The 25,030-nt window shown below is 43.7% G+C and overlaps 1 protein-coding gene across 2 annotated transcripts in view; it reads left to right on the forward strand.

Annotated features, from left to right (window-relative positions):
- The first annotated feature begins 11,364 nt into the window (after positions 1 to 11,364).
- The window catches only part of PEPD (peptidase D), a 151,542-nt gene continuing 137,876 nt past the window's right edge, over positions 11,365 to 25,030 (forward strand). Inside the window, exons 1-3 of one of the 2 annotated variants that reach the window (XM_036390095.2) lie at positions 11,365 to 11,440; positions 17,419 to 17,602; positions 18,824 to 18,951. In XM_036390095.2, the coding sequence (XP_036245988.1) occupies positions 11,424 to 11,440; positions 17,419 to 17,602; positions 18,824 to 18,951 (329 nt within the window). In that variant the 5' untranslated portion in view covers positions 11,365 to 11,423. Of the gene's footprint in view, positions 11,441 to 17,418; positions 17,603 to 18,823; positions 18,952 to 25,030 lie in introns of those variants that run through there. The other variant, XM_036390097.2, reaches the window with a different exon arrangement.

A 25,030-nucleotide genomic window follows, 5' to 3' on the forward strand; every position in this document is an offset into this window, starting at 1 on the left:
CATAGTAATAGAAAAAATTAGGGTAGAAGGGTCAACCAAAGCCCTGGATCTGCTGAAGTCTTTCAGTGAACATCACTGAGTTTGAGATCTGCCCTTCAGAAAGGGGGACAAAACTGAGGTAGCAGCTCATTATCCTCAGCAGCCAGGACTGAAGGAGGCTGAAAAAAATTGGCTACCTGCTCTCCCTTCAGTGTGGTGTGGGTAGGTATGGATAGGTATGGATAGTGGTGAATAGCACTTGATTAGAAGTACTTCTGGAGTGTGTGGAGCACTTGATATTTGCATATCCTACCATTCTACCACCAATATATTCACCTTCAGAACAGTAAGGATAACAGTGTTCACTTGGAGATTTTGATAATTTGGATTTTCTGGAAGTATTTGCCACAATAAAATAGCTCAAATCATCAATCTTTTATTTCTTGTTCTAATCTGAATTTAAATTTCTCTTTTTTGTGGGTTTTTTAAGGTCAAATTGCTGCTGCCCATGTAATGTGCATATGTTTGAGAGGAAACTTCTGTTCTTATGTTTGGATTAAAAATATCCCTGAACCTCTTCCACCTGGAGGTGAGGCAGCTCTGTCACCCCAGGTACCTGCCTGTGGGCACCCACACATTGCTTGCAACTTCTTGCTGGCCTTTTAAGGAAAGATCCATTGGTCAGATTGGTTTGGCTTAGATCACACAGCTTCAGCCAGAAAAGCAATGATATTCATGTTCTGTTCCCCAGGAGCAGCTGGAAATGCCTGTTTGAACAGAAAATACTGTCTGTACAAAAGCTGCCTCCAGCACAGGGTTGGCTGGGAGCAATTGCTGCTCTCAAATGCTCACAAGGAGATGGGAGGGAAAGGGGCACTGCTGCCTGTTTGGTGTCTCTGCTGCTGGGCTGAGGGAGAGGCCTGGGGAAAAGGAGATCCTTAAACTGATGAGGAGTTGAGCCTGCATTTGATAGCATAGAGATTAAAGGTTATGTCTCTACATTCCCACTGATTTTACTGAGGTCACTGGAACCTCTCAGGGACTCAGCTGTCAGCCCAGGCACAACTAATTGCAGGATTGAACCCAGCTGATTATATTTGAAATTCTCATTATAGTGGTTACTCCATTTTCTGAAGCTCTGTCATGTTAGTAAAAATCTAGCTTTTTTACAAAATCTATATTTTGTGTGATCTTGGATTCAGAAGAGAGCTTGTTAAACTTCTATTTGTACTGTTCATCCCATCGAGGTTGCTTCCCATTGTTGCACAAGAAAAGGAAACATATCAAATAAAAAAAATCTATTTTATAGTTGGCAAATGCCTGTATTTTGTCTTTGTAAGATGTGTTGTCATTCATCATCAAACCTTGGGGAAATCAAAGGCACTCTAACAATGTAAAAGGCCAATAAAAAAGAAAATGATTTCAGTAAAATTTGAGTGAGGGATATGTAAAAGAGAAACGCCCCTGGGTAATAAAAATGACCCATGCATAATGGCTGTGGCTGTCTCTAGCAGGCATGCTGTGTGTACCCCCAGCTGGCCCTGCCACCAGGCTCAGGTGGGCAGAGATGATGGGAGAGCCCAGGAACAGGAGGGCAAGCAGAGGACCGGGGAGCCAAGTGCTGGGTAAGTGCTGGCGTGTCTGTGCCCATCTCTGCTGTCCCCTTTGATCCTGCCTTGCTCATTATTGCTCTGCTACAGGATTTGGGCTCAGTTCCAAGGCTGAGGCCTGCCCTGCTGAATGTCTCCCATATCCTTTGCCTGTTAGTCAGCCTGTCTCATTAGAGCCTGCAAGGCTGGTGCTGTGCTGCAGCAGTGACATTGCTCTCTCTTGCTTTGCTGCACTGTAGGGGCTGTGCTTCTCTCCAGTTAATAGTTGGGAATATTTTCTACTGTCATCCCCTTTGGACCTGGCTGGCATAGCTTTAGGAGGCTTCTTAATCTGCAGCTCCTTAGTGGTCACTTTTAGCTTTGTGAGGACCTAGCCCCAGTCTGTGCCTTAGCCAGGCCCTTATGTTCTGAACAAGAAGGGAGTTTTTGCCAAGAAACCGCTTTTCCAGCATGTCTCTTCTGACAGTCCTCCTCTGCAAGTCCTCTTTTCCAGCAAGTCCTCCTCTGCAATCCCAGCAAATAGTGTGGTTCCTGTTGAAGGTCTGAAGTTTTCTGGAAATTTCCATTTTAAATTTACATTTTTGCTTTTTGCACTTTTTATTCTCACTGTTGCTCAAGCTAGCAACGGGCCATGAATCTCAGGTTAGGGGTAGGTCAATAGGTTTTTGGGTGATGGGGCTATGTCCTTCCTCTTGGCCAGAAGTTACCACACATTTGACTGCCTTGGGCTATTTCCTGCCTGTCTGACCAGCTCCTAACAGGCAAGAGTCACATGCAGAAAACAAGTCACTGTAACAAAGAAATTATTACAGAGGGGTGGTTCTGCCAGCTAGCACTGGGAATGTACCAAAGGCCCCTGAACTTTGACACTGGAGTTAGAGAAGTCTTCCAGAAGCAGTAAATCAGAGCTCTTGCAGCACATAAAGCTCCTTGCAGCTAAGTCTAGACACAATCTCTCCTCTTCTAGGGCACATTACACCAATGACTCTTTATTAATAGGAGTCTCCTTCATTTCCATGTGGCATTTTCCATTTGCAGTGACACAGAGGATTCACAGCAAAGGCCAGACTCTTCTCCACAGCAGGCTCTGTATTTACAGGCTCCCTGTCCCCCACCTCATTGTCCACTACAGCAAATTTAAGTTTTTGTCTTCTTGTCTTCATCAATGTAGCTCCTAGTGTGAGCAACTGTGACTTTTCTCTTTGAATCAGACTGTTGCTGAATCAAGTCCTTTTATCTCCTTTCTCTCATTTCAAAAGGGTTTAGTTAATCCTGCTGGCACTGATATTTGAGCCAAAAAGCTGGGTAAATGAATCCATGATGAACTCTGTGCTACTGTAACTGATTTCCTCCAGTACCAAGCTAGGTGTTTAAAAATAGCTGGGGTAGCAGTATGCTCCAGCACAGTCATTCCAGTGCCTGGAGCAGAGACATGCCTGAAGAATCTCAATCAGTAACAACTTTGCTGACTTGATTCCAGCTGCACCAGCTGTTTGTTTAGGTAGACAGCCAAACAGCAAACACCCACAAAGCTGTTAACTCTGCAAATCTTCAGGAAGTATTTCCTAAACTACTGCTGACAAATTTCTGATGGGACCTTCATCTCCATAAAATCTGTTGAATGTTGTCAAAGCACCATTAGTCAGCATGTCACTGGGCCTGCTTTCCAGTGTGGCTCAGTGATTTGTTTTCCTATTCTTACTGCAGAAAAGTCATACTGGGAAGACTTTACCCAGCAAGAGAGATGGGCACAGCCCACAGCAGGGATGAGCTGGTGGATGGTGCCCCAAGGTGTGCTTTCAGAAAGAAGCCTCACCTTGAAGAGGTTTTTCCTTCTCTGTTTTTTATATCTGTAGAAACAAGTGAAAATTACCTCTTTACAGTCTTGGGAGAGCAACATTTTTCCTTTTCTGCCCTTACTTATACAAGAGCAAGGGTGGTATCACCAAAGGGATGTTGCACAGCTAAATGTGCAATCAGCAGGAAGTAAATGAACAAAGCCATGTCCTAAATGAGCACTGTTAGGCCAAGTTTAATATTAGAACTGTTCTGTTTATACCTGTTTTAGACCTTTACTCAGCATAAAGCCCTGACAGTTATCACTGAGAAGAAGCTGGGGCTGGAGGGGAGCAGGCTGCCTGCCACAACAGCATCCCAGGGTGAAGCCTGCCCTTTATTGCTGCTTGGCATCTGCCCAGTTCTGGGACTCAGTGAGAACCCACACAATTTTCTGAAGCTGAATCCCTTTTCTGTGGCCATCATATAACATCAGCCTGGACTAGAGAAATTATTGCTGTCAACAGTAACAGATGGAAAAAAGTTACCACTTTTTCTGAAAATGAAAACAAAACCAAACCAAAATAACCCAACACCTCTCCTGCCAGCCTACAAAGCAAGGACACCAGGCAACAGTTCAAACAGGGCCCTTGCAAACAAACAAAGATGCCTGACAGGGCTTGAAGCAGAAAAAATGGCACAGCTGTACCACCACATCAGTGAAATTGTATTTTATTCTCAAGGATGCAGACAGATGCCACCTGAAACACAGTTAAAGCACACACATTCTTTGAATCTTCTGAATCTCCTTTGCCCAAATGGCATTAACACTGCTAGTGCTGACAGGAACCAAGAGAAGCTGCCCTCACAAAATCTTAAACTTGTACAGAACCAAAGGGTGGCTTAGCAGAAGGTTTTTGAGATGGCAAATAATAATTTCTTAGAAATCACCTTATATTCATGACTGCAAAAGTAAAACCAGACAATGAGATTTGAATTTAGAGGCTAGGCAGCAGAAGATGGTGACTGTAGATATTATTTTTGTTGCCCAAGCTGACTCTCATTGAGCTTAATTTTCATGCATGCATCCAAGTCCCCTTCTAGATACCTGTGCCCAGTGTGACGTGCAGGGAGGTGCCAGCTTGTACCCCTGGAGAAACACTCTGCAAATAAGGGCTGTCTCTGCAATAAACTGAGTCACACTCTCATCAAACTGATAGTCTTTGAAAAATGCCTGGAAATGTGACCTGTTTTTGAAATAAATGTTAGTCAGTTGATTCATTAAAAGGCAAAGAGGCAGATAACATCCTTAGTGAACTTTGTGGTTTTGGCACAGTTTCCACTGCCTGGAGAGAGGCTGTGTAATGTCTTTAGGGGAGAGAGTGGTTGTGTAAAACAGGCATTTTTTCCAGTTCAAAAGACAATTGAACTCTCTGATTCACAAGCTCTAGTTTTTTATCCTCTCTGTCCTCTAGTATGTTATTGCACAGCCCCCCTGGTCCTCCCTAAGCTCCCAGGTTAGAGCTGGCTCATGAGAGGGGCCTTTGGACACTGGGTAGTGGAAGTGGTCTGACCAAACTGAAAAAGTGCTCAAGTGCCAGGACATAGACTGCGATTAGATAATCTGATGGCCAGTTTCTTATCACTTGGGGTTTTTTAGGTTTAAATTGAAGGCAGGAGGCAGCTGGGTTAAATTTCCAGTCAGATGCAGAGGAGATTAGATGAGTGGTTTGCAGGAAAAGGAAGTAATTGATCTCCTCATCTGCAGCTGGCACGGAGGGCCAGCGCTGGGAGTGCTCTGGGGCAGCAGCACTGATGCCTTTTGGCCGGGAAGGGCTGAGTTCAGGCCGTGCCTCCATGGCAACCTCGCTGTCCTTGCTGGCCCGGCAGAGCAGCACAAGAAAGGAAAAGCTGCACGAGAGGTGGCTCCTGGCATTAGAGGGCAGCACCATGAGCGTGCCTTTCTTCCCTAGCAAGGAGGGATGGACTGTTTCAAGCAGAAAAAGAAATGCTGCCCATGCAAAGCCTGAAACAACTCATTTCAGACAATTCTAATATGTCTATGTAAGAAAGAGCAATTTCTTCATCATCAACAAAATACAGATCTTGCTCAACCAGTGGCTTACAATTTTATTGTAAGATTTCAGAGTGGAAAATACAAGCCAGATAAACAATAATTAAAGAGGATTTTCCTACCAGAAAAAGTGAGAAATCTGACTTTAAATTGGTGTGAAGATATGGATCTTAATCTGCAAAAACCTGAAGGCATTAATCTTTTGAGAAAATATTTGCATATGCATATTATAAGCTTGTTTGGGGATTTGTTATGCACTGGGTGGAGAGTATATTATGCAGACACTAATGAAAGAAAAAGTAAGCTTTGTAAACATGTTCTGTATTAAAACTGTACAATATATTGCAAGGGTGCAGGTAAGTTCAAGGCACCACAGGGAACTTGCAAGAGGAGTGGTGCTTTCCCATTGTACAAATGGCACAGGTTCACGTGTGCAGGCCAGACAAATTCTCTGTAGCACAGGACAGAAGCTTCATCAGCCTCTTCCCACGTTCTGCTGGAGAAGGTGGGGCAAAGCCCCTTTGGTTGTGCCCTCCAAAATGCAGCCAGGGAGCCACTCCTCATTGGGAGAGAGGCTGTGCTTTTGAAAGTGAGAAATGCTGAAAGAACAGACCATGGAACAGACCATGAGTAATGTGAAGGGATTTTGTTCTCAGATGTGGAGTCTGCTGTAACTTTGGTGATGATATTGGGGTAATAGCTTCAGTGATACTGACTACATTCACATCCCAAACCCACTGTTGCAAAATTTCACTACAGGATGGTTGTTAAAACTTACTTAGAATAAACAAAAATGTTCATCTATCATGCTAACTAGTATCAGTTATAAAAAATGGAGATACAGGTTGGTGGCTTATCTCTTATACCTGGCAATTAGCCAGGACTGAACTGCACTCATGTCACATTTCTAATGCAGTACAAGTACATCTGACTCTTTAAAAACCAGAAAGGAGCCATGGTGCTGGGCACCAGGCAAAGGAGACATGACAGACAGAAACTGTGCCTTCCTGGCCTGTGGGTTAGCAAAAAATGTAATATATGAGCAAACAGACTGAAAAATCATTGAGAAGTCTCCTTTTATTGAAGCAAAGCAATATGTTGCAATATATAAAAATTGATTCTTTCAAGCTTCCAGAGATATTAGAGAAGCATTACAGAGAACATCACATTTGCTACTAATTCTTAAAAAAAACTGACAACCCAAACCTCTAAAACAGAAAGCCTTTGAAGCAGTTTTGATAGTGCTGTTTTAATACATTTTGATGAGATTGGACTTTCTGTGGCAGCAATTTATAAATACTGGTGGGCAGATTGATTGAAATGAAACAATTACAGTCTATACTAATGAACCTAAAAAAAAATACATTTTTGTGAAGGTCAAACAATAGCTGGAGAAGCCACCTTAGACTGTGATCCTTGATGGGCACATTTTGAATATACTAAATTTTCTTAAAGTCAATGGTGAGAGTAATGAGGTTATGTAATGCTTTACCTTTCTTGTCTTTATAATAATTTAGTTCAAGCAAGCTTTAGGAAAATCATACTTTCATTTCAACATCCAAAAGATCAATACAGCAGTATACATTTAGTGCTTGAGGGAAATTTACTAAAAGTTGTTTCATGATGAAAATGCCAAAGGCAGATGCTTTTGTTCAATCTGTTGCTTTGAAGCGACCTTGTAATCTTAATTCCACATTAAAGACTCATGGCCATTATATCAAACAAAGGCAGTAGGGGTCCCTGTAGAATGATTCTATTTAAAACCCCCCACAGTATTAACACATTTTAGCATAGCAGTCTGTATAATTACTTTGGACTAACAGCTGATCCTACGATGTATGAAAGACTTTGACTCAAATGCATACAAAATCTGTCTGTTGTTCTTTGCCTAGCCAGTGCTCCCCCATCCAAGTGAAGAGGATCACAGAGTGTTTTGGCCAGCAACGTTCTACCTTCCAAAGTTTTGGAGGAATAATCAGCAGAAAAACAGATCAAGCCGAACTCAGAAAAACAAATCAAGCTGGACTTAGAACAATTCCTGTGCTGATAAATCAGCATTTCCCATCTCTGTTTTTGTGGTGGCATGTATGATATGGAAGCTTTCTGGATATTTAGAAAATTGGTTGAAACTTGTGTTGAAATCATATATCAAGTAAGGCTTTACTAGGGAGGGTGACCTTAGTCACTGAGCCTTAGACCCTGCTCCCCACTTCATGTCATGGTACTGGCAGCTCAAGCCTTCCTCCTGTGGTACCACATTCTCAGTGTGGCTCTGGGATCATTCACAGCAGCCCCAGGGGATTTGTTCTCTCAACAACTGCATTTTCCCAAAGCACAAGAGAAGCTCAGGCACTATAGTAGAGGAAATGTATTTGAATATCTGTATAGAGGCTTTGCCCCAGAGGTCCTGGTTGTCCTTGATGGGCTGCAGCTGCCATGTCCTTAATTGGGCTGCAGCTGTGACCAATGAAGATGACTGGGATAAAAGGGGGGTGCGTTAGCCAGTCTGGAGAGCCTTGGAGGAGCCCTGAGCTGGGAGAGAACAGCATGCAGCAGAAGGAGGCAGTGAAGCTCTGCAGCCATGAGAACACACCAAAGAGGTATGGACCTTAGAAATCTGATAACAACAACAATTGGTGACCCCGATGTGATAGTTAGCAGAGGTAAGACAGCTGAGAGCTGTGGTGGCCAAGAGCTGTGACAGAACATAGCCTTTGGGTCAGGGAGCTGTGACAGAGTATGGCCTTTGAGCAAGGAGCTATGTGGGTTGTACAAGGCCTCTGAGTCATGAGAAAATATGTGGGTTGTACATGGCATGTGAGTCATGGAGAAATGTATGTATTGTACTTGAACATCTGTACAACTGTTAACTTAAGTAAAAGGGAGAAATATAGTAGAGGAAATGTATTTGAATTTCTGTATAGAGGCTTTGCCCCAGAGGTCCCGGTTGTCCTTGATGGGCTGCAGCTGCCATGTCCTTAATTGGGTTGCAGCTGTGACCAATGAAGATGACTGGGATAAAAGGGGGTGGGTTAGCCAGTCTGGGAGAGCTGAGGAGGAGCCCTGAACTGGGAGAGAACAGCATGCAGCAGAAGGAGTCAGTGAAGATCTGCAGCCATGAGAACACATCGAAGAGGTATGGACTTTAGAAATCTGATAACAACAACAAGGCACTGCTGCAACCAGAGAGTATTTAGCTCCAGTATTTGATACCACTCTAGGCTGGAGGGCAGAAGGAGAATTGATGCTCCCCAACCACATGCTGTGACTACAGCTGCAGCATCCTTCCTTTTCTACTGGTACATATTTGGACAGCATCTGCCCTTGTAACTTTGGATTTTCATCTATTGTACTCTAAAGCAGGAGCAAATGCCTTGACCTGTATTCACAACAGTTGTGTAATTTTCATGTAATAAAAGGAAGTCTATTAGCCTAACATCAGTTCTTTTCAGCTGAGATAATAGAAGCAATCAGCACTGATGGTGCTAAGATCCTGCCTGGACAGCAGTGAACAGTTGAAATAGAGAGGGCTAGTGCAGAATCCCATCACATGTTGCAGTTTTGCATCTCTTGTACATCCAAACTGCTACAGTGGGAATTCTGAAGCTGCCTCAATTACAAAATCAGGCCTTCAGCATGACAGAGGATGCTCTTGCTCACAGAGAGAGTCCTACTGGGAGATAAGTGCCAGTAATGGTCAGTCAAACCTTGGTGTAGAGGGAAGTGTTCTGAACTCAGCCTCTCAGATATTAATGTTTACTCCTCTCAGTTGCAGAGCCAATTGCAGCAGGGAGAGAATCAGAATTGTCTCTGTGTGCAATAAAGCTGGGCTTGCTCCCAGTCTGGCAGCCAGTGCCATTCCTGTGGCTGGCATTTCAAGTATTGCCACCTTGCACATGAGTTTTAGTTGTGCACAGTGTAGCAGTTTCATTCTTTCAAATCCTGAGCCAGAAGAACAGGATATTTCTTTTGCCCTAATGAATGTAGTCTTATTTCCTGCTGAAATTTAATATACTGCAGGTAACTTCTAAATGTGGTGATTGTTTTTGGAAGGCAGCTAAAATGACCAAGAAGGAAATTAAAATAAACAGGACAGAGACCCAGAAAACTCATTTTAGAGAGCAGATACTACAATGCAGGAGACCTTTACTCTACAGAGAGCAAGTGTAGGGGTAGGAAAGGGGAGCAGGGAAGGATGAATGCCCAAATGAAGGTATTTGGAAGAGTGCCCTGGAGGCTTTAGTCTTTTCTCTCTAGTCCTGAGAGGAGAAGGAAAAGCAAAGTGAGCTTCCCAGCCTCCTCCCAGTGGTTCTGCTAGAACCTATACAGAAGGAAGCCCCTCTAGGGAACTGAAAGCAGTAAAATATTTCACTACAGTTCACTTTTTTTTTTCAGTCTGCAAAAACTGAGGGAAGTTTCTTAAAATTCAAGAACTCATCAATTATTTCTAAAATGGGGTGTTATCCATGAATCTGGACCTTAAAATAAGTGTTGTTACCTGTCAAATGTGCAGTTCATGAAAGAAACTTTTCATTATATATATTTTGTACTAAAGGTCTTTGATTCTTGGATGTAAAAACATAAAGATCTAGAGAATGACTGCTTGACTTTTCTAGTTTTATCAATTTATATGCACCTATCCAGACTTCCTGAAATCAATCTTTGCCTGCCACTGCCCTGCAGCTCTCACACACCACTCCAGAGCCAGCTGTGCATGAGTAGTTGCAGCTTTCTCACAACTTCTGGAGGACAATATGACCAAATGAGAAAAAGGGGTTTAAATGTGCATGTGTCTTAGTGACAGTGCACTGATTCCTCATAACACACATGAACTTTAAGCTCCATGTATTTTATGATCATACTCTGCCTTTGCACTGCCCTGCATTCCTCTCTTTCCTGAGCATTTGTGGTGGAAGAAGCCGATTATTTCAGGTCTCACAGTATTTATTTGGAGATCAGTGCCAGGCCAGCAGAGCAGTGGCATTACTGAGCAGCCCTAGAGCAAGGACTCACTCACTTTGTTTCCAGAGAGGGAAGGAGGGTTCCTGCCCAGAGCTGCATCTATCTGTGCCCAACAGCAGACCCTGCCTTCAGGTCACCGAGCAGGGCTCCAATTTCTCATTCTTATCTGCTGTTCATGTTCCTGGCTATTTGCTTTTGCAAGTGTATCGAGTCACTTAACATGTGAACCCTGGACTATGATAGTTTCTTCAGGTATCTTGTAATCTTGAAACAAGAGCCAGTAATTTTGAGGCAAGAACGAGTAATTTCGGGTTCTAGCAAAATCTGTGTGAATAGGAAAAAAAAAACCAGCGGAGTGGAGTGAGCCTAAGGGCTGGCAATGGCTCCAGCCCACCATGCCCCAAGGCTACTGTTAAACGCCTTTAGCCCTTCCAAATAGAGGTGGAAAGCAACTCTTCCAGGATTACAGCAGAACTGCACATGAAGTGGATTTTTCAGAAAGCGTTGAGGAGAATTCAGCGGTAGGGCAGCAATCCCTATAAAAAGTTGTATTTACATTATGTTATATTGGCTTCTAGGCCTAGATTGTTCCTTAGAAGCCAGCAGGTGCGGAGAGGGCCGGAGATGGTCCCTCAGGACGGCACTTCCCGGGCTCGGGGGTCCCGGTGCGGTGCCAGCCGGGCCCGTGGCGGGGCCGTGAGGGCAGCGCGGAGCTGCCGTGACAGCAGCGCAGGGCGGCCGTGAGGGGAGCGTAGCGGGTCCGTGAAGGCAGCGCGGAGCTGCCGTGAACGGAGCGTAGCGGGGCCGTGAGGGCAGCGCGGCGGGGCTGTGAGGGCAGCGTGGAGCTGCTGTGAAGGGAGCGTAGCGGGGCCGTGAGGGCAGCGCGGAGCTGCTGTGAAGGGAGCGTAGCGGGGCCGCGAGGGCAGCGCGGCGGGGCTGTGAGGGGAGCGCGGCGGGGCCGCTCCGCCCGCCCCGCGCTGCGGCGCAGCCGTCACGTGACCGCGCAGGGCCGGCGAGCGAACATGGCTGCGGCGGAGGGGTGAGTGCGCGCCCGACCGGCACCGGGACCACCGGGACCCCCGCACCGCCCGGCCCCCGGGACCGCCGGCAGCCCGCTCCCTGCGAGGGCCACGGCGCGGCCGCTGGGGGCTCGCGGGGGGCGCCGGTACGCCAGCGGTGTCCCGGGCCGGCGGCAGGGCCGGGAATGCAGGGCACTGGCTGGCGCCGGGCTGTGAGTGCTCCGGTCCCGGGCTGTGAGTGCTCCGGTCCCGGGGTTCTCCGAAAGGATTTCGGGTTTTGCGCGGGGCGGTGAGAGAGCTGCGAAGGGTCCCACGGGCGGGTTGGCTCGCAGTGCCTCGCTCCCAGCCGTGCGTTATCTTGAAGTTGTCTCAGGTTTGGAAGTGATGCTTTAAGGTGGCTCGGATTGCACAGCACAAGGGTTCTCTCACATTTTATAGCAAAATTCAGCCATTTCTTGGTGCTGTAAGAAGGTGCCATTATAACTGTATCAGAACGAAGGGGGAAGTTTATACAGCTGCCGGACAGGGGCCAGGCTGGGGCTTGGCTGTGAGCCGGGGCTTGTGGAGCTCGCTGCCCTGCGGGTCCCCCGGCCCCGGTGTCCCCAGCGCTGCCCGGGCGGTCCTGGGCCCCGGGGCCACCCCGGGCTGGGCTGCCAGGAAGGACGTGGAGCGGCGCCGGCACTTGGAGCTGTCAGCTTCACAAGAAACACTGAGCTGGCCGTGAAGAACATACACATTCTACACCTTGAACAGCCGTAGCTGCTATTACTGTTTGGTTGTATCGGCCCTTTCCTTGTGCTAGGCCTCTTGAGCTTCACATATGGGATGTGGAAACAGGCATTGGAAAGTGTTTACGCTTCAGGCTGGTGTTGATGAATCTGTTGCTCAAAACAAACAAATAAATAAGGCCTGGTCAACAAACAAGTGGTAATTTACTGAAAAGTAGTTTCAGTGGTTTCTCATCTTCATTGAAATCTGGATCCTCTCTGGGATCTCAGTAGAACAGAAATGGCAGTTCATGAATTTTCTGCTCAAAAGACCCAGAAGTACAGAAAGTTAACTGAAAAATGGTAGGAAAACCAGAAATAAAATAGGAGTTTTAGTTACCAGTGTGTTCTGGTGGTTGCTTTACAACAGATCCAAAATGTTAGATGCATCATATAGTACCAGAATGTATGCTCTTTAAAATGTAAGACTTCTGAAATGAGCATTGAAAATCAGGAGCTCCAGGCAAAGGAAAAATATCTTTAAAGAAACAGATGTAGTTTAATGTTCCTAGCTATATTTCACTTGCAGTATAATAAAATAAAAGAGCTCGTCTGTGAGCTTGGGCCTAAGTGATCATAAAAATTGTATGTGACAGCCAGCAGGAAACAGTCAGCTCCTGTGGGAGGCCTTTACCAGACTGAGCAGTGGTTGAATGCTGGTACCAGACTGGAGGAAACAAGGGAGCTGAGCTTCTCTTGCCCTGTTTAGTTCTTGCAAGTGTCCACTTTGGACAGCAGCTGAGGTTTATTTGCAAAAGCTTGCATAGCTTCTAAGAGGTGTGCACCACAGAGCAGTGCTTGCATCAGTATCCTTCTTTATCAAATGTGTAACTTCACATGAGGGTTTTGGGTTGAGTTTGTGGCTGGGTGTTCTGGAGTCCTTGTGCTAACAGAAGAAGCCAACCTTGAAGGACCAGCCAATGTGTTGTATTAATTAAATTCTAATAACTCTGCTGAAGCAAGTCCAGAGGAGGCCACAAAGTTGATCAGAGGGCTGAAGTGTCTCTCATAAGAAGACAAGCTGAGGAAATTTGGGCTGTTCTGGAAAGGAGAAGCTGTGTGAGACTCACAGCCCCTCCCAGTATCTGAGGGGGCTACAGGGAAGCTGGAGAGGGACTGTTCAGCAGCAGCTGCTGTGACAGGGCAGGGAGTGATGGGTAGAAATGGAAAGAGAGGAAGTTTAGGCTGGATATTAGGAAGAAATTCGTAACTGTAAGAATGGTGAGGTACTGGAACAGGTTGCCCAGGGAGGTTGTGGATGCCCCTAGCAGTGTTCAGAGCCAGGCTGTGCAAAGCCTTGAGCAGCCTGCTCTAGTGGCAGGTGTCCTTGCCCATGACAGGGATGTGGGACAGGATGATCTTTGAGGTCTGTTCCAAACCAACCCATTCTATGATTCTGTGATTAGTGTGTCTTGTGAGATATAACTGAGTGATAGAGATCATGGGCCAGAAGGAAAAGCTTGTAGCTCTTCCCTAGAGAGGATTTTGTGGCAGTTTTTTTCCAAGGCAAAGACCATAGTTTTACACTGTTTACACTGCAGTTGCATGTGTATTTGTAGGGTTGATACACTGTGAGGCAGTTACATATGAGAGTTACACTTAATTTACTACAAGTCATCGAACAGCCAGTCCTATGTGTGACATTTTTTTCTTGTGATCTTGAGTATTGTGAGAGTTCTGTTTCCCAATTTTTTCTTTGCCATGGAAAGCTGGTTGTACAGCCATACACCTTTTTGTAAGACTTAAATGCCCCTGTCAGTATTGTCTGAGAAGAGCTCTCTGTGTTAGCTGTGGAAAGCTTGGCCATGGCTGATGTGTGCCAAGTGAGGGGATCTCTGCAGGCAAAGCAGCACGTGTGGGTGTTCTGCCATGCTGTCAGTCCATCCAGGGGGTGCCACCAGTTTGGTATCTGGGTGCTTGCAGGAGAGAAAAAGAGACCAAGAGCTGTGGAGGAAGCAAACTCAGCTCTAAGCTGAATATTGTCCCTAAAACCACGCTGGTTTTCTCTGCAGAATTCCAGTTGAGAAAGTCGGTGTGTTTCCTGGCAAGCTCCCTCTGTGTGAGGTGTGAGTGAACCCGGGTGCTCAGCAGCAGCCTGAGAACAGAGCAGGGTTTACACCCAGCCCAGCCGTGCTGCAGGGTGCAGCCTGCCCAGCTCTTGAGATTTCTACTGCAGCCTTAAAGCAGAGGCCAGGGCCGTGCCCTGAGGAAACTGTGCCACTAAAACAACTGCAGAGACCCTGCTCTGCTCTGGGCTAATGCTGGGCCATCATTTTCAGGGAAACTGGGATCTGTTATGTCCAAGGAAGAACACGCTTTCACTTTGAGAAAATGTGCACAAGAACTATCATTTTGCACTAGAATGCAGTTCAGCTTCAGCATTAAGATCCCAGTAAAGGGCAGACTTCAGTGACTTATTAAAACTACTGCTATGAATTGCTGCCTGATGTCATTATTTCTCCTTAAGTGTCATTTGGATTGTCAAAGGTTTTAAGTGTAATAAAAGCATTAATATTAGACTTAAGGGAGATGAAAATGTGCCTTTGTAGCAGCTTCCTCTGAACTCCAGGGTGTAGGAATAGGCCTGGAGGAGAGAAGTCAGAGTTCTCTTTTTTTTTTTTTTTTTTTAATCACAGAAAAAGATCCCCAATATTGTGAAGTGAGTAAAATTGCAATGAAGGTGACTTTTTTCCTTCCTTTGAAGCAAAACATGAGACAGGCTGTGCTACAACCTCTGCCTGTTAGTTTTTTGGGTTTTTTTTAATCAGCAGATACAAAGATATGAGAGAAACATGTGATATAAGGGTATCTGATGATGTTCTCTCCTCTCTTTTATAAATGCCCCATAAGGTGAGTATGATTTCCAGGCTGGTGCATGTACTTACTCCAAGGGATGATCGTGCTTGGAAACAGCGTTTTCAGCCTCCTGTGCATTGCTGAATTTCTGAGCCACAGCTCTGTACCTGGAAGGCCTTGCCTATTTTTAGTTGGAGGTTCACTATCTGACTAAACTTTCAGTAGCTTTTGCTAGGATTGTATGAACTTGCTTCCTTCTTCCTACAGGCATGGGTACCCCAAAACAAAAGCTTGTGCTGTGTTTCCAGGCTGTGCTGATGTGCTGCAGCCCTTGTGATGATTACCTGCCTTGGTGAGAGGCTGGCAGGTGTGTGTTGGAAGGAATAAAAATAAACACATCTGGGTTTTCTGCACCATCAGCTGAACTTGTAAGCAGATATTTTGAAAATTGGATTAGCAAGAGCAGTCCTTTACCTTCTAAAATTACTTATGCTGTTACATCAAGTGGTTATAAGCAAGTAAAATAAAGTATTTTATTAGGTCTTTTATGCTGTGGCTGCAGTAGGAAATTACAGGGTTTACATTTCTGAGGTTGATAGTCTTTTAGAAGGTTATGCAGCTATAAATCAAAGGTTACCTTTCAGATTACACTTGAAAGCTATATAATAATTAAGATGTGGAGCTTTGCTTCTCTAAGGTTAAGTACTTTGGTGGTTGGTTCATTTCTTGTCATCTTAACATAGTAACAAGGTAACTGCACCTTTCTGGCATCTCCTGTAAAGCACAGCTGATAGAAAGTGGGGGAACAAATTGGACTTAAATAATAGGATTTTATAGAAAAATTGTATTGATCATCTCTAATACTGAAGCTCCAAAGCACAGCTTTGCTATTTAAGCATGAAAAACCACCCTCAAAATAAACTGCTTTTAGATTCTTCTCATAGCATCTGGTTAAACTCCTCCCTCTGCTCCATATCCTAGAAAAGCTGTAGTGTTTCTACTGGGAAATCTCCAAAAGGTGCACTTACAGAGCTGAAACAAATGTGAATGAATCAGCCACATATTCTTGAGGTACTTTCAACATCTAAAATTCCTTAGTAACAGCGAGCTCTCAGCTTTTAAGCTGTGTCCTTGCAGTTGCAGCTCTGTTGAGCACAATCGTTCAGAAGCTTTCTGGGCTGTCTCAGCACATTAGTGTGGCCTTAGGGACAAGTGGAGGTGCCCAATCCATGCCCCTGTGGCCGCGTGTTTGAGTTCAGTCACTGGCTGAAGCTGCTCCTGTGTGTTCAAGAATAACCATACATACACAGAAAAGAGATTTGCCCGTCCTGTGTATGGGAATGCTCTTGTCTGCTGTCCATCAGCTTTTCTCTCCACTCTCTGTTTCCCACAAGGACTTGCTGAAGTTTGCTAGACTTACTGTAAACTTCTACTTCTGTTTTCAGCGCTGATCAGAAAATCAGACTGATTTTCTTCCCTCCTGCTTTGCATCTCCTCAGCAGACAGGAGCTGTGGTCACTTTGTTTCCTTGCCCAAAGGGATGTGATGAGGGACCTGCTGTGGGCTGTAGCTGCAGCCAGCCTTGTCTGCTGTTCCTGCCTGTGAAAAACACCAATCACTTGTTTCTAAAATTTTAAAAGTTTAATACTAATAAAATGGTTATAAAAATAGTAATACAATTAGAGTAATAATAATTTGGACAGTTTGAATTAGGACAATATGAGACAATAGAGACAAAACGTTATGGACAGTCTGGGTGCATTTTCTGGGCAGCACGAGCCTGAAAAGGACCCACAAAGGACCCACGTTAACAGAGGATTAACCCTTAAAAACAACAGCCTGTTGCATATTCATACACCTCATACATGATGCATAAATTCCATTCAAACACAGGATTTTGTCTGGTCATGGTCAACTTCTTCCTCTGAATCCTACCAGAACCTTTCAGGTGGGAAGAAGTTCATTTCTTCTGATAAGAGGGCAATAAATTCTTTTTCTCTGAAGATTTCAGTGTCCTATGGCTGCTATCTCGCTGCAACTCCTTTCTTTAAAAAAAGTATCCTACCTATGTAGGTAGGATAGAAACCTACATAGTTTCTATTTTAACATTTTTTATAACCTAAAACTATATTTAACACACTGCTTAAGAGAATTAATACAGCATAACTTCCTAACACAACACATATAATATTCATTTGAATATTTGTGAAAAGCCAATCATAAAATACATGCATTTTTCACATGCCTTTTTCCTTTGCTACTTGTGTGAGCAGTGCTTGGTGTTTGCTTGAGAGCAATGTGTGTACAACAGCTCTTTCCCAGGAGTGATGAGCCTCTTGTTAGTAGAGTTGAATTAAACTAATGAACACTGTGCATGTAAATTGTGCTAACCACTGTCTTTGCCATTAATTGTCAATTGAAAAAATCTCTTCTAGACCCTCCTTTTGGCTGGGGAATGAGACTTTGAAAGTGCCTGTGGCACTCTTTGCCTTGAACAGAAGACGGCTGTGTGAACGCCTGAGACAGAATAAGGATGTGCAGAAGAACTCAATTGTTCTGCTGCAGGGTGGAGAGGAAACCCAGAGATACTGCACTGATACTGGTATTGTGTTTCGCCAGGTAAGAGCTGAATCCAAACTTCAAATTAAGAAACTCTTCCACTGCATGGATTTTTAAATGATTTTCAATTATTTTCTCTCTCTCTCAGATGTGCATTGTCTTGCTTCATTTAAATAAATTGGCTTCTTTATAACCTTGCTTCTTCAGCTTTGACTTGCTCTCACTTTCAGTGCTTTAGTGCAGGCTCATTATCTGGTTTAAAGGCCTAAACCTGTTCAAGGCCTTACTGCTCATCAGTGTTTGAATCTAATCTTGAAGACAGCAGCAGAATATTTCTTCATTTTTTCAGTCTTGTCTGTGACCCAAAAACCAACCTTCTTTGTGTAATAAAACATGTTACAGTGGACCTAAGCTGAATTAATTGAGAAGTATATTTCATGGTTTTGTAAAACAGCAGCCTATATCTTGGAATTTACAACATGTGTCCTCTTAAATTAGACTCTTCCTTAAGCACCCATATGTTCTTCTGTCACAAATAGGACTTAACATGTTCTGGGGATATTGATGTAAAAGAACTCAAATTAAGTATATCCCATACCCTGCATGGTTTCTGCAGCCCTTTTTTTGTGAATTTAATTGAGCTGTTGTATGTTATGAAGAAACAAACCCAGAAAATTCTAATTTAGATAGCACATATATCTTAATACAGTTATTTAGTCTGGTTTTAGAGGATACACACCTTTCAGAGTACTAGAGCATATGCCTGTCCCTACTGAAATTAAATCCTGTATTGTTAGGTGTTCTGTTGTTTGCTTGCTTGTTCTTGAAATAACTCTTGGCTGAGGGCTGTTCCTAGTGCAGTTTCCTCCTCTTTGGGGAAGGTTGAGGTTTCCCTTCAGCACTCAATGAAGCTGCACTCTGCTTTTGTCTTCTCTTGTCTTCTCTTGTGAGGTGGTTGTTTCTCCCTGATCACACATTCCCTAATTCTAGATTGGAAGAATGTATTTTAATGTGTAGTATATGTTTATTGTGCTGAGTTAACCTCTTTATGGTAGTTTATTAATCTCTGATCCTTTCCAGTTGCCAGCAAAAGGATCTGTATTATTCTAACCTAAAACTAACCAGTCTGAAAAGGTTTAGACATAAACCACTTCTCCTGCTCCAAAAGCAAGAGATCTCTTCCAGATATGTGGAAATAGGAATTAATATGTGCTCTAGTGTATTTTTAGAGCTGGTAGAAGTGAGGTCTTTCTTCTAAGAATATATTTTGTTTTAACCTAGGAATCTTACTTTCACTGGACTTTTGGAGTAACTGAAGCAGGCTGCTTTGGAGCAGTAGATGTTGATACTGGAAGATCTATGCTTTTTGTTCCACAACTCCCTGAAAGCTATGCTGTTTGGATGGGAAAGTAAGACCTATCTCTTAACTGCATTCTGGTGTATCCAGGTACTTTATATAATGTGACTGCCTGTAGAGCTCCAGCGTTGTGTCATGGAATCAGATTCCACCAAATCACGCCCTGGGAATGATATATTCATAGAGGGATATGTACAAACAGAGACATAAAACATGATCAGTAGATACTGATCATGTGATTTGAAATGATCCACCACCGTTTGGAACACAATTCCCTTGGAATTGGAGCCCAAGCAAGTCAGATAATAAAGCAGGCTTTTTCAAGCTGCTTTGCCAGTTTGCCTTAGCTAATGGAGCTTTCTGAATGGCATGAGGTAGTTTAGCCTCTGATAGGCTTTTTTAAAATGAACTCACAGACAGGAAAATGTGCTTTTAATGCTGCTCTATGAGTATGCCATAAACATCTCTGCATCCACCTTGGTAGTAAATGCTGCACAGTGCCACAGTAGTGGAGGAATTGATTTATTTATGTGTTCATTTATTTTCTCAGTCTTAATTGTATTTATACCGTCTACCAATTTTTGTAAATTTTTGTATCACCTACATTGTCTCAGAACATTGGACTGCTTCTAATGCTGCTTCACTTCTAATTGAAGCTATCACTTATATTTTAATGCTAATTTTGGGAAAAGGAAAACAGTTGTAACTGATCCCACGTGCTGAACTGTGTCAGACCATATGGCAGGGCATGGCTGCTGTCTTCTCAGAGAGTTTATATGAATTTGACTGTCTTAGACCTGTCTGGGGACTGAAATTGTGATGGCATAAACATCTGCCTGCTGCTGTCTGAAAGACTTTAGCTGTGAGCCACACCTGTCTGGGAGGGCAGGTTCTGTGATCCCCCCACGTGTACTCCCTGAAATCTGTTCCCACTTAGAGACAAAGTATTTTCCTATCCTTAGCTTCTCTCCTGCTAGTTCAAAAGAGCTGTTTCCTACCCACACTGATTGTGCCTAATCTAAAAAAGCTTAAATATTATTGAAATTCCAGCATCTCATTTTGAATTCTCAAACAAAATATTGTGGTGCTTATAACTAATGGCCTTTTTGATTTGTTTGTGCAGCACTTGTTATCTGTCCGTTTACAGAATTAATTAAGTCTAGTTAAAAGTGGTTCATTGTCATTGTTTGTGTCTCCTTGCAGAGTATAACAAATGGTCTTTGTTGCTTTCTAAATTCTTCTCCTTCCCCCTCCTGAATGCTCTGTTTTAATGCCCTCCTCTGTTTGAATCTTGTTTTCTCTTCTGTCAGCCGTGGTCATGTAGTTTTTCTGCTTGTCAGAAGGAGGATGGGTGAATAACTCATTCGTGAGTCAGTAGCAGTTCTGCTTCATAAGTTGGTTGGCAGTGGGTACTGCTCCCAGCTGGGGACTGTGTTCCTTCCCAGAAGATTCAATTTTAACTCAAAATTAGCACTGAAAGAAAAACACAAGTAAACATGCCTTCCATGCACTGCAGTTTATTACTATAGTTTGCCTTGGAAGTGCTTACTTCTGTGCCCATGGAAGGCACTGTCTGCCCACTGGAGAAGCAGTCATTCAACACCAGTGAGGCACAAATCAGTGCAATTTTTGTGTGGTGTTTGAGGGGTTGGTATCTTACAGGGGTCTGCAGCTGGTCTGCTAGTTCATGGCACAAGGTGGAATTGCTTTGCCTGGTGTTTATTCTGCTTTCTATAGAAGACAGATGTGAATTTGGGCAGAAATATATAGATTCTCTTAAAATTAATGCAAAAGGCTCTTTACTGCAATTTTACCACTGCTGTATTACTAAATCTATCGTTTGATGTGTTGTGCCTTCACTTCACTGAAGAACACATATTTGAGTTGCTTCTGAAGCATAGTGTGGATAATGTGAAGAAGAGTTAATCATTCAGAAGGGTTAATCTTTTTGCCTTGAAGTAATACAAAAATGGGACTCTTGACTCCATTCACTGCAGTGTCACTGTGGCCACAGGCAGTGCAGTACTGGGGGTGTTTTTTGGAGATCAGCAGGCTGCACCTTTCCAAATGGGACCATGAACACTGTGATTCTCCCAGCCTCACCGCTGCACTTGTTTCCATCAGTGGTGCTGAGTGCCTGGGCACTCTGCAGGACAGATGGACATGGAGAGGGGGATGCAGCACTCTGGGCTGGGGCCAGCCACAGCCCAGCACTGAGCAGTACAGGTGATGAGGGGGATGCTGCTTTGGAGGTGTTCTGGATCTGGTAGGACTTCATGCTGAATGTGTGTGCTCTGAAGATGTGTAAAAATACACATCTACCTTCTACCTTTCAGAAGTCCTTCAAGCCAAAATAACCTCTGCAGTTTTAAAAGGAAGGAGAGATTTAATTTAGCTTGCAGACTGTGGACCTTCTCCAAAAAAACTCCAAAACTCCTAAGGTGGCAGTTGCAGAATTGTTGTGAGGGTAATTGTAGGACTGTGGTCCTGTGTTCATGGAAGTGATCACAAAAACACTGCTCTGGTTTTAAATTATGGGTGTGGCCATTTGGCCAGATGTTGGGCCAGCCAATTTCTTGGTTGCTGGCTGGAAAAACCTTTTCAAGTAAGAGAAGCACTTAGCCTGTCTCTTGACCTGTAGCTCTGCCCCTGTCCCTCTGTCATTTGTAAGGCAGAAACACAGGCTCTGAGCTTAGTGGGTGGCTTTTCTGCTCCTGAATATTCTTCTGTTTTTAGCTTTAGAAGTAAGAGTTTTAGAAATGAATATGGTAATATAGGATAGTAAAGGCTTCAGAAGTGTAAATGTTTTGGAAATGTCCCTCTTTCTTGGCACAGTCTTACCTAATCAAGTTTCTAGTGCAACAAAGCTGTTAGCCATCATTTCTGTTCCTAGAAAGCATTGAGTTGGTATGACTGCATGCCTTCACAAAGACTTCAGTTTTGCTAATTAATGCTGCACCTGCCATTTACCTCCTTAATTATAAATGACAGACCTAGTCAGTGTGCTGATTAAAGATATTTTATAAAGTAAAACATACTGTACAGCAGCTGCTTTATGTGGAGAGCATGCCAAAATGACTTAATAGCCTTGCCACATAGGGTGTTTTTAATGGAAGACAAAAAGTATTTAACTCTTTCACACTCTAACTTTAGAAACACATATGAAATGTATTAATGGTTCAGAAAAATAAAATGGTGTTGTGGTGCCCAGTTAATGTGGTGCAGGTTTCCTGTGTTTTCTCTGAAGCTCTGCTGGATGGCTGGTAAGCCTTGCAGCTTTAATCTGACTTTAGTTGCACTCACTAAGTTGCAGCTTTAAATTCACTCACTATAAGTAATGTTGTTCTATGAATTTGATGGAAAGCTATCTGTGTGTTCAAAGTTGAACCTTGGATTAGCACTTGGAGCTGTAATAAAGCACATGAAATGCTTTGCAAATGTTAGTTATTTGTCAGTGACCTAACAAGGAAGCTCTTTAAAACATTGTCATAAATTTCAAATAGGTTACAACCAAAATCAACCTTTGGTTTGGGTGATTACACTTGACTGACATCAGCAAAACTGAGTCGTTTTACTGCCTTTTGTAAAACTGCAGAAATATATGGTTGGGGTTTTTTTGTTTGCTTTTTTGTCCCTTTAACACTTTTGAAAGGATCAGGTACAAGAAGGGAAGGATCTCATGTTAGAAAGGATCAGATCAGTACAAGAAAGTGGCCTCTCAGTCTGTGTGGGCTTTCACCTTTTTTTTCTTATAGACTTTTTGGGACTATGAAAATTGAAAGCTAAGAAATTGATTTCTTGATCTCTTCTTTTAAATGGAGATTGGTGAGATTCTGTGGCATTTGTATTTTGAATACTTGTGACTATTAACTGTGCACAGCATGGTATGTTTGCCTGCATGGTGGTGATAGAGACTGCATTAATTACCCTTGCTCTGGCAAGCAGAGGGCAAGGTCTGTAGAAGGGAAGCTGACAGGAGGGACAGCTCTTTGGAAAGGGAGTGAAGTGTGAGTGCAGGGTATAGGGAATGAACTCCAGATTACCTTGACTGCTCTTCTTGATGCACATTTTTCAGCAATGAAGAAGTTTTATTAATGTGGAGCATACAGGTCTTCTTCATAGCCTGCTCCAGATCTGTGTTTTTTGGTTTTACCTTCAGAACTGATCTGCCATCTCCTGCTATTTTTTATTATATTGTTTTCTCTAAAATGAAATATGCTTTTCTTTTTCTGTGTCTCTCAGTTTGATCCTTTACTGCAGTTTGTCACTTCCCAGTACCCACTGAATCTTTATTTTGCTGTTTAAAAAAACCCAGGTTTTAATCACTTTTGATCATCTTATTACTGTTTTGTAGCAATTGGCATTGCAACTTATCTGCCAAGTTTGTTACCATCTGGAAACGTTCTCTGTGGAGCTCAAACAAACTCAGTTCTGCTTCTGTTTCTGAGTAGTGTCAGAGCTAATTTCAATCTTTGCAGTATCCCACTAATCAAGACTTGCAGTCCATTTCTGTTTATTGCTTTAACTTCTGGGAACATGAGTCTAAATTGACACAGCACTTTTCAGTGTGGCACTTGGAGGGTTTCCCAGCCTGGGGAACGCTCATCTTTTTATCTATTTATTTGTTTTTATTTTCTGCTTTAGGCTTTTCCGTTTTGTTATTTTGACTAGCATTGGGTTTCAGGTTACATTGTAGTGTTTCTGTCCAAGCCAATTTGACTTGATTTCGGAGAGTAGCCGTCTTGAGAGAGTTTTTTTTGTCAAATATTTTACTGTTATTCATGTAGTACATCTGTTGCTTTGCCCTTGATCCGATCCTTTCAAAACTGCACGATAAAGCTGGTTGCTTTTGATTGACAAGACTTACTTGTGCAATCCCCCAGGGTGCTTCTTTTCCATGATTCCAGTTCTCTCCCTGCATTGTGATTCCATTCCTTGTCCCCTATTCATTTATTATTGTATTTCATAGAATCATGGAATGGCCTGGGTTGGAAGGGACTTTAAAGATCATCAAGTTCCAGCCTCCCACCATGGGCAGGGACACCTTCCACTATCCATGGTTGCTCAGAGCCCCATCCAGCCTGGCCTGGGACACTGCCAGGGATCCAGAGGGCAGCCCCAGCTTCTCTGGGCACCCTGTGCCAGGAACTCAACACCTTCACAGGGAAAAATGTATTTCTAATGTGTAATCTAAACCTGCTCTATTTTAGCTTGAAGCTACTCCCTCCCCCTTGTCCTGTCACTCCAGGCTCTTAAAAATTGACTTTCTTCCTCCTTCTTTTCACTGAAACTTCACCCTGAAACTTCTCTTTTCCAGGCTGAACAATCCCAGTTCTCCTATCTCTCTGCCCATGCTGGAGCCTCCTCTGGGCTCTCTGAGCAGCTCCAGGTCCCTCCTGTGCTGGCCCAGGCTGGGGCAGCTCTGCAGGTGGGGAATCACTGAGGGGCAGAGGGGCAGAATCCCCTCCCTGCTGCCCACCAGGCTCAGCCCAGGGCCGGCTCTGCCCCGCAGCTCCCCCAGGGCTCTCCCGGGGCTGCTCCTGTTCATTCCCAGCCTGGATTGATCTGAGGCTTGCCCCAACACAGAGGCACCTCTAGCACTTGGTCTTGTTAAGCCTCATGAGATTGCCATGTGCTAGCTGCCTGATCTCTCTGTGGATAAAAATTACTTTTTCGGAATAATCAATGCCTGGATTGCTCGTGCCACTTTCCTGACAATTGTTTTCTCTAAAAGCACTGCTCAAATGCTCAGACTTCTCAAATATTCAGTTTTGTCATTGTCCCAGTATTCTCATTGTCCACAACCTTGCTTGTTCTGGGATGAATGTGTATTGTTTTTATGACTTTTACTTCAGTACTTATTTTTATAAAGCTTTGCTTTCTTACCACTTTCTTAAACAACTTAAGTTTCTTGTTGAGAAGGCTTGAAACCATAATAGTGATTTGTATCAGTCCATTGACTGGCCATCTCTACCTTTAAGGGAATGCTCCATTTGGTGGTTTTGTAAGCATTAAAGTACATCTTTTTCCTCTCCTCTTTTTGATTCGGGCATTTTGAGAAAAAAGCCAGCACTAAGCAAATCTGTTGGGTGGTGCTGCACCAGAGTTTTTAATATCCGGGTGCGGCTTCA

Source organism: Molothrus ater, chromosome 12 (genome assembly GCF_012460135.2).
Source record: "Molothrus ater isolate BHLD 08-10-18 breed brown headed cowbird chromosome 12, BPBGC_Mater_1.1, whole genome shotgun sequence".
Taxonomy (NCBI): Eukaryota; Metazoa; Chordata; class Aves; order Passeriformes; family Icteridae; genus Molothrus; species Molothrus ater.